General features: G+C 31.0%; 1 protein-coding gene across 1 annotated transcript; it reads left to right on the top strand.

The window, feature by feature from the left end:
- The first annotated feature begins 6,709 nt into the window (after positions 1-6,709).
- Positions 6,710-7,771, top strand: LOC133299218 (transcription factor CYCLOIDEA-like). Its single transcript, XM_061498654.1, has one exon. It carries the CDS (start codon positions 6,710-6,712, stop codon positions 7,769-7,771), a length of 1,062 nt encoding a protein of 353 aa, XP_061354638.1.
- Positions 7,772-18,921: the final 11,150 nt, after the last annotated feature.

The following is an 18,921-nucleotide window of genomic DNA, read 5'->3' as shown; positions in this document are numbered from 1 at the left end:
TGGTATGCAAAGGCATTCATGTCGAAGAATGGAAATATTGGGTTGGTCAGTAAGTGGGGTAAAGATCACACCTGTCTGAATCAAGCTCTTGCCCGAGATCATAGACAACTAGATTCAGAGGTTATATGTGCATCTATTATGAGTATATTTTGTACTAATAGCAATTATATATGGTTTGTTTATGTTATATATTTAGTGAAAAATGTTCATTGACAATATTGAGAACTTGCTTTGTTTTTATAGGTATGTTAAAGGAAGATCCAACTTTAAAACCAGTTCTAATACAAGAGAGGATACAACGTCTGTATAGATACAATATAACCTACAAGAAGGCTTAGAAGGAAAAAATGAAGGGCATTGCGAAATTATTTGGTGACTGGGAGAAATCATATGCATTATTGCCCAATTTGTTGACATATAAGGCGCAGTGTAATGTGGGTTATATCTTCAAGCTTGACATTCATCTGTATGAGAAATACAAATGAACTCTTTTGATTGCGATGTCACAAGATGGAGATGGATACATTCTGTCAATTGCCTTTGTTGTTGTTCCTCCAGGTGAGAAGCTTGAATATTGGTGGTGGTTTCTTAGTCTTCTACGTGATCATGTGATATGGAGGCACAATATTTGTCTAATATTTGATAGTCACCCCAGCATTATAAGGACGGTCAGAGAATATGCTGATTGGCAGCCTCCATTTGGCTATCACGTGTTTTGCCTACGTTACATCGGGAGCAAGTTAGTACTAAGTTTAGGGATGTGAAATTGAAGAAAATGTTGATGAAACAAGGCATAAAATTTCATTAATACGTACTTGTTGTGAATTTTTTGATTCTTTATATTGTAAACATTCTAATGCATTGAAACACTTTGTTTTGCAGAGTACATTATGTAATTGATTATCCCAGTATGGCATAATTGATTACACTAGTGGTTTGAGCCATATGGTTTTCTTTTCACGGTTTCTTCTTTTTTTTATCCAATGAGTTTCTACACTCACGATATTAAGAAATGTGACTTGGAGAAGGGATTTGTGGTCTCATAACACCTACGTGTATTTCCGATTTCCTATATGTACCAAAAGTGAGTTTAAAGTTGGTTTTGACATACCAAAAAGTCATTTAGCTTCTTTAAGTACCTAAAGTTCATTCATTTCATATATAATAGTATATTATGACTACAAAAACTCATTTATGCGTCTTATTGATATTTTAGGTCAAAAGTTTGTATATTAGGACTAGAAAACCTCATTTGTGGGTCTTTTTAAGTACCTAAACTAATATGTTAAAACCTCAACAACATAAACAAAAATAAACATCTATTTCATTACCCTCTCCTCATGATCACCTGCTACCTCCTCAGCTTCCCATCCTCGTGCAAGCTCTATTCGACCAAGCCTATCCTCCAAGCCCTTGAATCGACCCTGAATATGCTTAAACCTTTCGTTATGTTTACCTATATGGCTTTCCACCTCTTTTTCCGTTTAAGCTCCATTTTACCTATCTTCCTAAGTGTGGCATCGATGCCTTTCATGACATCACAAAAGGTGAATCCACCCTCAGGCTCAACCATCTCCTCCAGGTCAGCATGATTATCCTTATCATCATCATCCGCCGCAGCCTCAACCATGTGTGCATCTAAGTCAACCTCAAGGACCTCAACCTCAACCTATTTTGTGAACTGCTACACACTCGCCCTTGTCTTTGAGATCTTGCACTGCTCCAATAGACGTTGTCCAAACTTGGCATTATAGCCTGTGAGCGTCTTCATACGCTTAGTCTCCATGGGAACATTAAAATGCTCCAATATCCTCTAAACCAAGAAGGCAAATGGAAGTGCACACTTATGCTTGGCCTTATACATCATCCAACAAATATAGTGCGTCCAATTCACTTGTATACAGTGACAGATAGCCTACAAGATAGGAATGTCACCCTCAAACACCCTCGAATGATTGAAAGCTTGTTGGAACAATATATAGGTGATGACGTAGTGCAAGATACAGGCATAAACACTAAGCAAGCCCACGCCTGATATTACGCCTCATAGTCTCCTCCACAACATCACCCTGCACAAATCCAAGAATAGGGGCATTGTTATCCCCATCATATACTACATTGTAGGATGACCATAAAAGTCGTACTCTAATAACTCTATCCATATTGAAGCCGTTATGACTATGTCCACACTACAAACGTGAGATCTCAGCTCACCCTGTATATAGTTGAGGTTATGGTGGAAGGCCCTCACCATAAGCTCGAAATATGGACTCAACATCTCAGCCATCACTCTCAGATGTGACCCTTCAACCAATGCCATTATGTCAAATCCTTCTGACATAAAGAATGTTGTATCCAATGACTTCGACTGACAAATGGGTATGCTAACAAGATCACGCATAAATCGAGCATGCTGGTTAGGATCATCATCAAGCAAATAACCAAATAGGAGGTCCACAGACTCAGGCTCAGGCTCCTATGGCCTCGAAGAAGAAGGACGGTCCTAGCATTGCTTGGTTCGTCTTTTGCCATTAGTGTTCCTTGAAGATCGTTCGCGGGCAGCCATGATAACAAAATAAACCCACAATAACATATGATAATTTATCAAAAAACAAAAAACAAACATACTAATAAATAAAAAAAATAAAAAAATCAGAACTGAAAAATTCAACCAAAATAAAATAAAACCTATGAAACATAAGCCCTGAACTATATACATAACCCTAAACCTAAACTAAACAGCCATCAAACCGAAGAATCAAAGTAAGGGAATGAATCAATCAAACCAAACAATAGTGAATGAAACTAAGGTTCATAAATCAGGGAAAAAATGAAGAAAAATTTAAAAAATCAAAGCATGCATACCAATAAGTGAGAGGAATGAAGAATTGATGTTGTCTTGTGAACCCACCACACAATTAAAGGAAGATTTTGGGCAAAATCACAAATTAGGGGCTTAGGGTGTGGGGTAATTGATTAGGGTATTGATTATAACCCCCTCAGCCAAATGGAGTTTTTTAAGAAACGTCCATGTTGTAAGTTAATCGATTACACAACTGTAGTGTAATCGATTAACTTACGAGTCAACGATCAACGCTATTTTTTGAAGGTTTAATCGATTACGCCAATGTTTTAATCAATTAAACCGTCAGTCAACGGTCAAATAAGAATAGATTAGTGAAATATTTTGGGTAAGGAGCAAAATAATTATTTTTTAATTAATAAGGAGCACAATGAACAAAAAGTATACTAATCCCTGTACCATGTGATAAACAATCCTCAACCACTAAAATTGTTATTATTTAAATCTACTTTGTAAGTAAAGATAATTTGGGTAACGATATTGTGTGCTCTGATGTTAGAAAGCACCACCCTTCCTTGGTCCAAGTTAAAATTAATATTTTCGAAAACAAATTATAGAGATACATTTTGGATTTTTCTACTTATTTATATATTATTCAATTTATTCGATTTGAGTTAAACAGGTTATAAAAATGATTAATTTTTTATTATTAAATTTGTAACACAACTATGTATAAGTCTCGAACTTAAAATTATTTATTAAACTGAAAAATCATGTACCAATTAATTAACATGATTGAGAAGAATTTTTTTATTTTGATATTCATGTAAGTTCTCAAATTATCCGTGACATTAAATTATTCTTTAAATTTTCGATGCTTAATGTAATAAATTTTGTCTTTTCAAAAACCAATTTTATAATATTAAAAATCAATTTAATGACATAAACATGACATTAGATAGATGATTAATATGATCTAATAAGATATACAGTCAAGTTTTAAAATTTGAAATTTAATATTTTCAAAAGTATTATTAAGTTAATATTTAAAATTGTTTTATTTTATATTCAAATTATTCTTATTTTAAAAGTGTTTTTTAAAAGGTTAATTTTTTATGGAAATACCTATCATTATTTTATACTTATTTAATTATCATTGGATCAATTTTAAATCAATGATTAAAAAAGAAAAACATTAACTATGGTTAATTTTAAATTAATTTAATAATAACCAAACTGTTAATAAAAATAATAAATCTAAAATGATGTTAAATATAACCAACAATCTTTTAAAGTTAACATAAAATAAAGAGCACTAGGTTAACAAAAAAAAAAAAAAAAGCGCACTAGCTAGCATTCTTTTTGCTGTCTCCTGCCAACTAGGAAAATATTTTTAGTAATATAGATATACCGATCACTCAGTATATCCTTTATTAAATATAAAAATAATAATACAATTACACTATACTTATTTTTATGGTTGTTTTCTTTTATACCCTTATTTTTTCTCCTTTTTTTTTTTGTAAATTATTTTTTCTCTTTTTGTTAATGATGTATTTACATCTGTTGCACTGAAGATTTACTATGCTAACCAGCTAGATGCACCTATACGTCAAAAAATCTAACTATATTAGATTCGTTGGATTATAATATTATTTTATTGAGTTTAATATAAATTTTTTTGATATCTTATATTTCTTTGTAAAATTAATAAGTATTATAAGTTTAATTTTATTTTTTTATTAAATTATTGAATATTAAATATAATATATATTATATAAATTAAAAATATTATTTAATATCAAAACATATCTTAACTATCAAAATCTAATATTTTTTAAAATTAATGTGTCAAATTATGATATTTTATCATATCTCGTATCGATACGGTGAATCAGAAAATTTGTGGAGTAAACATTGATGCCCGTGATGGGACATAGGCTTTATGATCGATTCTATGACCATGGAGCAAAATTCACATGGCTGTCGATATTCTTACCAAAAAGGCCATCCTGAATCCTTCAACCAAAATTTTGTTGGGGTATCCATGGCCTACCTATCCTTGTGTTTACTGTTTACTGAAATATGTAACATTAATTTTTCGGGTGTCTATGGCCTACCCCAGATCCACTATCTTTAGATAAAATATGGAGTTCGCATCTATATATTTTAATCTCTATATACAGAGATATATAATATTATTTTTTCCAAAATAAAATTTTCTGGAATTTAATAATTTAAAAATGAAATTAAAATGATCATTTTATTTATAAAAAAATATTTTTAATAAAACTTTTAAATGAAATTTTAATCTGATGTCACTTTTATAATTAAGAAATAAATTAATATTAAATTTTAGAAAATTTATCTTATTTATTTAAATACGATTAAATTAATGTTAACAGTATTTAAAAAACCAATTAGAGTAGGAAAATTGAAGTTTATTTTAGAATATGATTAGTAGCATGAATTTTTTCATCTCCGATTTTGTGTCGCTTTGTTGCTCTTATTTGTAGCCTGATTTCATCAATAAGCACTACTAGCAGGATTAAAAAAAAATGATGATCCGTTGAACTTGTATACTTATCCATACTAAGTAATATATATTTTTGTAAACCTTAACTTGTTATGATTAATGTAACACTTATTACGAACATGTCTATTAATTTATATATGGAATGTTAAATTAATTTTGAGGTTACAATTTATCATTATACAAATTTATTTAAAATAATTATAAGTGATTAACTGTGGATAAAGTGTAAATTTTTTTTTTTTTGATAGACAAATTTTAATATTTTTATTGCAAGATGAATTAGGATTTTGATTATTAAGCAAAAATTTATATTTTATCTTCAATGTTATCAATTCTACATAAGAGATGGAAAGTTTTTTTTATTGATTTATTCAGTAATAATATAGCAATTTAGACTTAAATGCATTGCTCAATAATTGTTTTTTTTTTTAAAATGATTCACACAATTAAATTTATTTTATTCACTTTTTTATGTTTAATGCTATATATATGAATCGTGGTTATTTTTTAATTTTTAACAAAGAATATCATGAAAATATTGAAGATTTATTTTTATTTATTTATTCGGTATTGAAATGATTCTGGATGTGGCTCATTATAAATAACAAAAAATTTGCAGTTACCAATTCCTGTCCAGCAAATCATCATCTCTGGTATTAAGAACATGCGGAGTTCACAAATACTAACATGTGAAGAATGGTTACACAGAATCTGATGGTACTAGCATGTGAAAGATAGTCACAACACAAATTTTGAACCAATTTGAATATCGTTGGCCATTTCTTCAGTTTTGCTACAAGTTAAGATAATTAATTAAGCTAAATTATAGTTATATGATATGATCCCTAGATAAAACACTTTCTTTTGAGATAAGTTATTTTTAAATTTATGCTAAGTCAAAACATCTTTATATATGTAATTTAACGACTACATTATTTAAAAAAAAAAAAAAAAACAAGATAAAAAGTTATTGATTGATGTGATTTTCTTATAGTTCGTGCTTTGCTTACGCTATTTCCACATATTGTGTGTGCTGGTAACCCACAAATTATTTGTGTCCTTTTTTGATGTTGTCGTGTTTCTTACAGTGTGTTCTCTACTTCTCGCTCTCCCTAACTCAAATAATGGAAACCATGTTCGAAGTGCTTCATTGGCCTGAACTTAATTCCCCTTTCTGTTTCTAACTCTCTTCAACCATAATTTTCGAAAGGGGTATGATACTAGTACCTTTATTCAAAGATCCACATTAGAGTTCTACAAATAGATTTCTGTAAGGGACTTGTATGTACTGTACTTTGAAACCTTAAGTTGGAGATAGAAAGCTAGGGTTTTCATCCACTGAAAATTGATTCCAATTGATCTGCAGATCGATGTTCTCTTCCACTTACAGCTCCAACCCTTCACCATCATCATCTTGTTACCCTCCTCTTCCTTTTGTTATTGATCCTGACAATGCTTTTGCAAGTAACACCCTCCTTTATGACCCATTTACTGTTCCTTACATGGCCAGTAGTACTCAAGCTCCAATCCCTGATACTGTAACCAATTTGACAGTTGAAGACTGTGATGCTATGCTCCTAAAAGATGCCAATCGCAAATATGGTGCCTCTTATGGTAGTACTAGTATTTCTAGTTTTCTCACAAAGAAACCAGCCAAGAAAGATAGGCACAGCAAGATTTACACATCTCAGGGTTTGAGGGATCGCAGGGTGAGATTGTCCAGCGAAATTGCACGCAAGTTCTTTGATCTTCAGGACATGTTAGAGTATGACAAACCAAGCGATACTCTTGAGTGGCTCTTCACAAAGTCTGAGAATGCAGTTAAAGAACTAGCTCGTAGTAAGCATAGCTGCAATAATGGGGTGCATGCTAATTGCTTCTGCTTCTCTTCTGAACTACAAGGGGTTGGTTCAAATGACAAAATATTGAAGGGTGCTGGTGCTGGTGCTGGTGCTGCAAAAGAGAAGAAGTTGAAATGGGTGGATAAGGAAGATGTTTGTGTTCAGGAAAAAAAGGAGCCTAGGGGAAAGGCAAGAACGAGAGCAAGAGAAAGGACTAGTTCAAAGATGTGTAATAATGGGAAGGTGCAAGAAATGGAGGAGAGTTTACCTGAAAATGCAAATCCTCAAATCCTGCAGCAATTGATGTCACCTTTTCAGCCTCAGGGTTCTGCAATATGGCCTTATAAGCTGGTTCATCCTCATCCTCACCCTCACCTACTGTGTTATGAAGCACCCGGAGATTCTGTTGTAATAAAACGGAATTTGAAGCCATCTTTGCTGTCTTCATCTCATCCCCAAAACCTTGTGATCCCTAAGGAACCATGTTTCAACAATAATGATTATAATTTAATGCCCAGATCGCCTTCAATTTGGGATGCTACTGGGGCCAATAATGACTGCTCCAACTTCAGCGCGGACTATATAGCATGAATATATCTGCAGGTACATGTTTCATGAACAAGTAGTAAGTTCTCTTCTCTCAATAAATATCTGCAATTTTACACTTTTAATTGATGCTTAGAAACTTGAGCACGTACTTCCTGATTTGTAGAGCTTCAAATCTTCGAAAAGTCTTTGGAGGAGTGCACTAATCAGCGTCTTCGGTCCTGTAATATCTGATCAGAATGATTTCTCAAGTGCTTTCCCTAAGAGTCATGGAAGAAATCTTTCTTGTGTTCTCCACCAGTAACTTTTCTGCCCTATATCCTCACTTTACAATGTTTTCACTGATTCTTGCTGATAATCAGCATATTGTGTATGACAGATGGCATAAAGGTTGCACCGTGTATTATTTCAGACATATAGTTAAAGTGTGATTGAATTAATATCTCTCAAGCAGCTTTATTATTTCATAAATTTATATGATTGGCTAGTCTTCAATGATAAGTATATTTATTCCATATGGTAGGATATATTTCAAGCAGTCATGCCCTGTTGGGTGCAATAGGAGAAGAAGGTTCAGAAAAAACTCAAACTTTCAGCTTTTGTTTGCAGTAAATTAAGCTAGAGATGTTGGGGATTTGCTTATTTACATAATTAGTCAGCTCTAAGAATCATCCTGTTATGAAAAGAAACAACTAACTTCAGGTACAAAGAGGCTAGGTATGCATCAAACTCAAACATGGAAGACTATATATAATATTAACCACATATTTCGAAAAATACAGAGATTAACAATACAAGATTATCACAATTAATGTGTGAGTTGTGTTACTCAAACAGTATTGCGTTTCAGTTACAGTTTTATACAAGCTTCTAATTCTTGTAGTTTCCCTACGAAGTAAACTTGTCAATCTTAAATATAATAAATTATATATAGTCTCATTGCTTGGTGAAATATGCAAATTTTCTATAAAACATATAGACAGATTGAAAGAATATTAGTGAAATTTTCAGCTCCATTGTAAATATGGGAATGCGCACATATGCCTTTTCCTATTCATATATGTACCAACGTTAGCATGCCAATTGCCAAGTATTAATTCATTCTTATTTACTTGAGCTAGTGTGAAGTAATATCCATGTTTGAAAACTTTAGCTTTCTAAATATTATGGATAATTTACTACATTATTTCCTTGTCAAGTCCTTTTACTCAAAGAGAAAATATATTCATCTTCTCTTTTCAGAGATCATAGATAAATGAGAGCAAAAGGATAGTTATATGTGTTACTGGAATTTTATGATTGAAGCTTGCACTTGTTCCATCTTTCAAGTATATCTATCTATATATCTACCTAGCTATTATCTATCTAACTATATTCACCTATCTCTTTCTCCCAAAGAACAAATTGAACTAATGAACTAACTTATGTAGCCTATATAATGGTAACTACATACGTACATTTTTTCTCAACAAGAAGAATATAGATGATGAGAATATAGGAAATTCATACACTCAAGACTTGACAATGACTTTATTTTGAAAAGCTTCATAAATCCTTCTAGACCGATTTCATATGATGGAGAAAACATTCATTATTATGAATACAATCTATTGCAATAACAGTTCAATGCTATTCTATTCAGTTTCTACATTCCTTTTCCCTCTTAAAACCCTAGATACATATTAGGTTTTACTCTGCAAAAAATGGAACTCAGATCATCAGATTAATTACTTATCTTCTGGTTTGAGAATTTATAGTCAATATATTATTGCAAACAAAATCTTTGAGTTGTTTGATGGAGTATTATTTGACAAACTGATCTACAGTTTTCTTAGCTGTGAGTTCCATTACGATTTTGATTCTATACCATCTTGTATCGAGTGGGTATTAAATGTGCACAATTTTGTTCAGACATATATTTTTGCCCTTTTTATGTTTTAAATATGGACTATATTCCAAGGCTTGCAGTTTGAAATAAAAACCTATAGGGTTAACAGAAAATACTGTATAGAGGTTTACGCAGCAAGTTGTATGTAACTGGATTATTGATTGAATGGAATAGTGTCTTACTAGACCTATAGCTATATGATAATTGATTTCAGGTAAACAAAAACAGATGTCATCTATGTAATTCATGATCTTCAACAAGCATGTTCAAAAGTTACTGCTGACCCTGTACTTGGACGTTATTTAATTCCAACATACAAAACCACACTTCTGTTCAGCTGGATCTATAGCTTGTATATATATATATATATTATAAGACTGTAAAAGGTAACTATTTTATAGCATTTGTCATAGGCGTTGTTCTAGCTAGAATTCCTAGTGAAGCTAAGGCTCACCTATGAGAGCTAGTAGTTTTTTCGTGCGCCCACACAAAAGAGAGAGATAGAGTTTAGAAGAAATAGATAATGTTGTTTATTAATTAGGTTTTATCCCACTATTCTTTTATTCTAGAAGAGCAACCACTTTAGAATTTATCATGTCTATCGCATTGACAGAGAGAAGAAGAAAGCTCAAAATGCTTTAACAGTATGAGTTATTAAAACAAAACATAGCATTGGTACTCAAAAGGTGGGGCAGGTTTTAATTTGGTCCTAACATTTAATATATATCAATAATTTGATGCAATATATATATATATATATATATATATATGAGGTAGGATCCTTTGATATCGGTGTCAAATTTTAATTTTGATACCTCATCTGAGAGCCATTAGATCAAAAAATATCAACGACTCTGATTTGCAAAGCCTCCGCACTTCACAAATAACCCGCCCAAACCAAGGTCAGGAAGGACGGGTGGGTCAACCTTGCCAACCCTGTGAGCCAATGCTTTGTGAAGCGAAAGCACCTATATATATATACACATGGGTCCAATGCAACGAAAAGAAACAAGCCTATGTCAAGGAGGGTTTTGGAGAATAGAATAAATAAGGATCAATTGAAAATGGTTAATTTGTATTAATTAAATATATTCGTGTTATATATGCGTTCTACCTCAACCTTAATAGAAATTGTTTATTAAACCCATATTAATGGGATTGCAACTTGAACATTGGTTCAGCGATAGCATGAGCTTCCACTTAAGTAAGGTGAATGATGCAAAATTTTGTTCCTCCTTCTTTCAACTAGAAAACTTCAAACTCCCTAGAAAACAACAAACAACCATAATAAACCCTAACGTGCATGATTTGTCATGTGTTTAGAAAATAATACTCAGATACTTACTAACAGAAGTTGCTGTCATTCGCAGCTTGATGATATATCAAATTGGGTCTATTATATAGACCAAGATTTACAATTGGTTACATCAGGAAATCAGCTAAACTTAAGGAACAGAAAGCATAAATCAAGGAAATCAGCTAAACTTAAGGAACAGAAAGCATAAATCAAGCTAATCTATTTACATCAGGAAATCAGCTAAAACTAAGGAACAGAAAGCATAAATCAAGCTAATCTATTTTAATATACAAGGTAACAAACCGTGATAGTTACAATCAGGATCCTAACAAATTAATGCTACTCTAATACTTACCCATTATATATATATATATATATATATATATATATATATATATATATATATATATCATTGACATATTGTTAAAAGTATTTTATATGCGAAATTATGACTTTTCTTAAATAATTATTAATCAATCAACGACATAGTAAAACTTGTTCGATTACATAATTAGTATATATAATATGACTATAAACCATTAATTTATTTGATTTAACTAGGAAGAAATATGTAGTTGATATAGTACGGATGTGAAACAGTACACCTAAAATTTCAGTACGAGCTACGGGACGAGTTTATACCTGGACTGTCTACGAATTGAAAACTTCAGCTGCTTTTTAAAAAATAAAATATAAGAAGTTTAGCTTCTTGTAGCTGATTCTAGGAACAGATTTTATTTGAAAAGAGGAAACATTAATAGAAACTTACGGAAATCTCAGCAAGGTGGCTACAGGACTACTAAAAGTAGGCTCTTAAGAAGGGTGCTTCCAAAAGCAAAGTATCAGCTTAATTTGACCATGGAGGAGTAAGAATTAATGTAAGATACAATATAAGGTTAAGGGAATTGATTAAGTTAGATAATATATTGGATTCCCAAGCATTTAGTACAGGAGAAATTTTTATTTGTCTAGAAATCTTGACTTTTAAAAATATGATTTTTATATTCAATTTACGATAATATCTGAAAATTTAAAATTTAAAAAAATTCAGTTTCCCAAAAATCCAAAAAAAATCCGTGTATCAAACGGCCAGAAGGTTTTTTAATTAAGATTTGAAATCGCATGGTCTTAGGCATCTTCCTAATTTGATCGTGGAGATTATTCGTACAAATTATATATATAGAAAGAGCATGGCCATAATAAGAGGCTTGAGTTGGAATGGCACTTTTGGGCCAGGAGGCAGCTATTAGCGCGGCAATGATCAACAACTACGTGTAAGATTCTAAGCCCTATCTTATTCCTGTAAGTACTTTTAGACTTCTGTTGCCATCTCCACAAGCAAGCAACAGAAATTGCACCTAACCCAACCCACATCATCCGCAAAAAACGCCCACTTTCCGCTGCGTCTTAGTAGTCCAACTCCAAAATATTAGAAGACAACTGTAAAGCACACCAACAATTAATAGATCATTATTCTATATATGTTTTACTAGGGAAGATATTCTTACTATTAAATTTTTTCATTACCAACTTACTACTTATTTAATCACCATTGGATCAAAGAGAGAAAATGATAAAAAAAATTTGAAGAGAGAGAAAATATTAATCCAATGGTGATTAGATAGGTAATAAATTGATAGTGACAAATTTTGGTAGTGAAAATATCCCTCCTCATGTTTTATAACACTAATATAATCTTATACTATTTAAACTAAGAATTAGTTTTATAAGCACGGTGTACCAGGAGAAGATATTTAGTGGGTCTGGACTATGATGGTCCTTTCCCAAAATAGAAAAAAAAAAGACGGAAGGGAAAAAAATCAAAAAGAGAAGGGTAGAAATAAAAGAAAATTTTCCATTCATAGAAAAGAGATCACTCAATAAGTGGTGGACCTGGAAATTATAAATTTTTCCGTGTACCAGTGCATGAAAAATTGGCTTATGTCACTTGAGATGATCCACAATAGTTGAGGACTGTACAAATTTTTAAGAGCCCTCTCTCTCTCTAGCATTCATGACAGTACGAATAATAGAATTACATATAATAAATTTTTAATTAAACAAAATAATGTAACTTTTTCCTTTTATTTTTTTGAGTAAAAAGGCAAAATAATTTGACTCGTTTATGCATGTACAAAATTAACATTTACCATTTTTTATTAATATAATAAGAGTTCCCAATAATATTAATTAGAATGTGATTAGATTTCTTATGTATGATAATGTGTCAAGTTTAACTAAATGGCAAACTTAAATAGTCTAATTTAACTAAATATAGTTAAACATGTTAATCAATATCATTCAGCATAAAATAATGATTTTTGAGCTTTATAGTATTTTGTGCATGATAAAATATGTATATTTTATTCAGATTTGCAGTGTAAATAGATATGTAGTCTCATTTAATTGGCAATTAACAATTAAAATTTTTAAGGACTTCACTGTCTACCTTAGAAATGTTCGTGGTTTTAATTGGATCGATTTTGAAGCAAAAATCATCCGATTAAATCCTTCGATTTGATCATTTATTCAGTTTAGATTTTTTTTTAAAATTTGATCCAATTCATTTTTATTCCGTTTGAATTGAATCAGTTTTCGATTTTTTAAAAAGCCTAAAATTTCAACCATACAAATCACTAACTATATCAAAATGAAGTCATTCAAAGTTACAAACCACTAGAAAATTCAAGTCTTAAAACTCTCGAAGAGTTAAAATAGATTAATAGAAAATAAAAAACAAAAACAAGATAGTTTGCTATCAATAAAATTCAATATTCCAAGTCTACAAAACAATAATATCCGTGAATCTCAATTTTCAGAAATATGATGAAAACATTCAGTTTACGATAATATCCAAAAATTAAAAATTTAAAAAAATTCAGTTTCTTGAGAATCCTAAAAAATACCGGCTACCAAACTCCCCATAAGATTCTAAGTCACTGTCTTTCAAAAATAATAAATACATAATATATTGAATCGATTTGAATTGGATTGGTTTTCACCATCCAAACCGATAATCGATCCAATTCAATTAAAATATGCAGATTTTTTTTTTTTTTGATTAGTTCGATTATCGAATTTTCGATTTGGTTATCGCGGATTTAAATCAGCTGATGAATACTCTTACTCTACACTTGAATTTCTAAATATCTCCTAAAAAGAATAAAAAAAACCTATGTCGACGATGCGAAATGAAACCAAGCTTTTAAGACCTAAACATATCCATCTAAAGATTAATAATGCTGAATTTACGACTTCGAATAATTGTGTACTTAAAACGACACAATACTTCTTTACAGAGAAGAACATGTTGCTATGTAGAAACCAGAAAGAAAGGCACCAATGACAGGGAGGATGAAGTTTGGGAAAGAAAAATGTCCATTTATGGTTTCATCGCGAAAAATCTTATCCTTAACTAGTTAAAAAAAAATGAGGAAATGACAGCGATCGATAACCCACACCCATGTAGTTGATCGCCCAAGCCTAGATACTAACGCATTAATTTTATATTCCTTCTTAATTTTGGTCCACAGAGAGTGACATATAAATCAGTTGCCTTTTTCTCTTTTCTTGGAGGGTCTCCCTTACCAAAATCAAATAGTACACCTAAAACGATTTTGTGTAGGGTCCATGCAGCGTGTTAACTGCTTTTCCCATATCTGGGCTCGCAATGGAGAGACACAGGACGTTTTTTAAGGTGTTGGTTCAAGTTTTGGTCTGACTCACATATTAATGCTTCTTGTTTTCTATTTCATTTATTGGTATTTTTATATATTTTTCTAAGGGAAAAACTATTCTTATGTCACATAAGATACATTTTCTCTCCTACACATCCTTCGATAACTGTGCCACTTTTTTCTTTTCTTTTAATTTATTTTTTCAGGTGGTGGAGCTCACAAATTTATCTCTATGACATGAGATAACTATCTCCTTTAACATGAGATTAATAAAACTCTTTTTTTAAAAGATTTTGTACTTCTCGTGTAATATGGGAAGAGAAATTTTTCTATATACCATTCGATTTCCATCTCTCATTCGATTTCCATCTCTCACACATGACTCTTTTTTTAATATATGAAGGTTCATGTTATATAACATAATAAATATAAAACCTCTTTTTTTTAATGTGTATTTGGACTAATCTGTTTTGAGGTTAACACGATTTTGTTAATTTTTGAGAAAGAACTTTTGTTTTAATAATAATAAAAAAAAAGTGTCACTAAACATGAGCAAGTATAATAAGACAAATTTAAGTACAATTTAATCATGAAGATTATAGAGGTTTAGATCCTAATATATCATATAAATCATAGAGTTGAAGTAAAAAAGAGAGAGTATATATATTCTCAAGGCCGGATAGGTCATAAGAAAACATACAAATGTATAGCCATCACAATGTAGTTAACAACGTTTTGCAGTTGCAAATTCGCCGTCCCGGAGGCCATCATTTGTACCATTGGGAGTTAGTAACTGAAAATTAGAAAAATAAAGAAGTTAACAGCAGAGAGATCAGAAAACAAAATCCCCGTCAGAATATATGATGAGAGAACCACAAAAAAAAACAAAAAAAATAAAAATCTGAAGATAAATCATTGATCACCTTAATTACTGCATGGTTCGCTTCGAAATTGCATGTTCATTCATTTTCATCGCATCCAAAAGCAACCAAAGGGAAGATATGCTGTATCGCAAAAGTCATATTAATAATAACAGATATATTTATCCCTTTTATTTAAAGCGGCTCAAAGGATGTGTAATATTGCATTAATTACCGATAAATGTTTACTAGGAATATATATACAAGATGATTAATGTAAATTCAAATTAAAAATTAAAAATACAACATGCATTATCATGACTAACTCAATACTTCAAATATTTTTTCTTTTCAGTATTTCTCCGATTTCTTCTTTACTTTAATTTAGCTACAAAATAAAACCTTTGGCTTGAACATCGCTTAGTTTCAAAGTATTTCAGATAGTGAAGATACTGACTCATACAAAAAATCATATGACTTAGAGAAAGCAAAATTGCTTGCAATTTATTTATTTATTTTTTTAAAAAAAAAAACATGCATGGAATAGCATCGCCAAAGAAAAATTAAATACCATGGAATAGTATCGCCAAAGATAAAATGCTATGGAAATGTTCATGCACCAAACAATACTTTTTGTTTCCAAAATTAAAAAAAAAAAAAAATATATAGTGAGCCCTCCAGCTACTATACATACATAAATAGAAGGAAGCTGACGTTGGCAAATGCTAGGAAACCCTTCTTGAACAGCAATGGCATAGTGATTGAGAGAAAGAGCTGAAAATAATTTCAATAATTTCTCAACAGACGTAAGATTGAAAGAACGATGAAGAAGCATAGTGAAAATAACCTTGAGCGAAATGAGACAATATATATTAAGCACAGTGATAATAACCTTGAGAGAGTGAGACAAGCACAGTGAAACTGATAATAAGCTTGTGTGAGTGAGAGACGCAGACTAGAAAGAGAAAGAGAGAATATCTGCTTCAAAGAAAGAAAGAAGCACAGCAATAGCAATAATAATAATAATGCTCTGAGACAAAGTTTAAAATATAGCACTAGCAGTTGTAGTAGTGTACGATCACTGCATGAAGATTTACCTGTAGAAAGTGCGTAAGCTATTTTAGGTTCTTCCGCCAAAAAGAAACAATTGTGTGAGACTGCTAGATCTTCATCATTTGGGCTGAGGATTTGGCAGTTTCAGAGAGAGAAGAGCACATCTACAGCAACTCCAATATCATATATATTCACTAGAAATCTTAAACGATGTTAACTTATTCATAACTCGGGTTTAATTTTGCTAGAATTTTACCTCAATTTTTTATTTAGTCAATTTTTTTTATTACATATCCCCAATTTATCAATTACTTGACTCGTCCGATTCTAGTACGCGAATCTATTATAAACTCAAATTATCATGGCTTGATTAATCATCTATCAATATTGGATATATTTGATATTTGGATAATATTTATAAATTTCAATATTATATATAATTAAAATATAAAATTTTAAAAGTAAGAAATCAAAATCAAAATATAAGTTATTACATTGTTTATTTGACGCATGTTATATTGGGTAGCCACCAACTTTATTACAGCTCTACGAGCATATTGTTAATTTATAATTGTACAAAATTAATTAATTTGTCTTATATTGTAGCTTTACGACTTTACCTGGTCAATTATATATTTTGCTGCTAACACCCTAGCTTAAATCCGAGTTGCAGGTTTTACTCAAGTGCTATACTGCAACTAGTAGTAACATTTCATTATTTTATGAACTCCGGTGCAGGAATTAGGTAGGATTTGGCCAAGTTACATGCAAATGGTCATGTCTAAGATGTAGTATATAGGTAGCCCGAATTTAACAGTGTTTTTCCTAATATTTTAATGATTTTGCAAGAATAAGCTTGTATGTTCTTTTAGATACATCATGAACCCTAGCTAGATGTAGGACATCGTATCTGCTTTAACGTGAACAGAATCCAAGTTTGACCAAAGCTCAATGAACTTCTTTGACGCTTTTTGTATGTTCTCAAGGGTTTAGAATTCGAACAATATATTTTCACAAATAGAAGTTACAAACAACGGCAATTAGAGTTCAAAGGTAAAAAAAGGTACTTACATGAAAAATGATTTGTGTGAGGGGTGTACACATTCTGCAATATTTATAAAAGAAAAGTGTCAATTTATTATACAATTGTTCATTGACATACACAGATGTATACTGGAAATTTATGAATGTAAATTAAATATATGAAAATGATAATATTTAAAGAAAATTTAGAGAAATTTTAAGTTTGCATGCACAAACTTGTGAGAAAGTACTAGCTGAAATTATTTACGAATTATGTGAAGTAGTTAAATAACACACGCAATTAATCACATAAATGCCATGAAAATAAAAATATGTCGGCAGATGCGGTTGCTATTGTTGAAATGTCTTTTTATTTTGTTGTGTCAGTAAAATATTGAATAGTCAATTGTGTCTTGGTTTTCTTGTGTTAGTAGTAAAATTAAATAATTATTTTGTTTATTTAGGGGTATAATAGTTGGTGTTATGAGTAGTTAATGGATACTCATCGTTGTTTATGGTGACTTAATGTGGTTGTTATTTGTGGTATTATGAGGCTCTTTATTAGTAATGTAATGAGCCTCTTTATTAGTATTTTCAGTTTTTTGTATTGCCTTTAATAGGCTTGATGCAGATGAAGCATTCCTTTTTCGCTATATTGTATGTGTTTCAACTTTCAATTGTAGAGCCTTATCTTTTATAAGTGGTATCGCGCCACGTTGAGAGTCGCTTACATGAGAAAGAGAGTTGGTAAAAAGAGTGAAGAGTACATATTATAATTTTTTGCAAGCACTCATTCAGTTGTACAAAATCTGATGGAGAACTTCCTTAATCTAAGAAATATTGGGATGTTGTTAACAATGACATTGTCGAACTAGCAGAAGGGCGACAATAGCATAACGAGTGGCTTATGAAGAAACAACATTGAAAGATTTTAATACCAACTTATATTCCTGATAATCCAAGAGCTAATAAGCAATGGCGAAGCCGGGCTTCAATTTGAGTCCAGGCCAAAAATTATATTTGTATTTTTTTTTTAATTTTAATTAGTTCATATGATCATATATTTAAATTATGTTAAATACAAAACACCTGAGTAAGCAACACTAAGAAAAGTTATAATTTTATTAAATATTTTTTAATTCTATTAAATATTTTTAATTTTTTTATACAAGTGAGAATTGAACACATAGGGTCAAATACAAATTTTAGCCCAGACCAGATTATAATTAATTATATATAATAAGTACAATTTATTAAAATTTAACTCGGACCGAGGTCACACCCACCTACTATGTGGCTCTGCCACTGATAATAAGGATGTAAAATCTAATTTAATGGAATTTACAAATAGTGATTATATGGGAAATTGAGATAATAGGAAAAGCACATCACATTAT

This window comes from Gastrolobium bilobum, unplaced genomic scaffold (genome assembly GCF_033153095.1).
Source record: "Gastrolobium bilobum isolate Gb01-03AN ecotype WA unplaced genomic scaffold, APGP_CSIRO_Gbil_v1 utg500, whole genome shotgun sequence".
NCBI lineage: Eukaryota > Viridiplantae > Streptophyta > Magnoliopsida > Fabales > Fabaceae > Gastrolobium > Gastrolobium bilobum.
Note: the sequence above shows the minus strand (reverse complement) of the source record. Positions and strands in the feature narration are given on the sequence as shown.

Excerpts from the sequence above, each read along its gene's own strand:
- LOC133299218 (XM_061498654.1), top strand. The coding sequence starts at position 6,710 with ATGTTCTCTTCCACTTACAGCTCCAACCCTTCACCATCATCATCTTGT.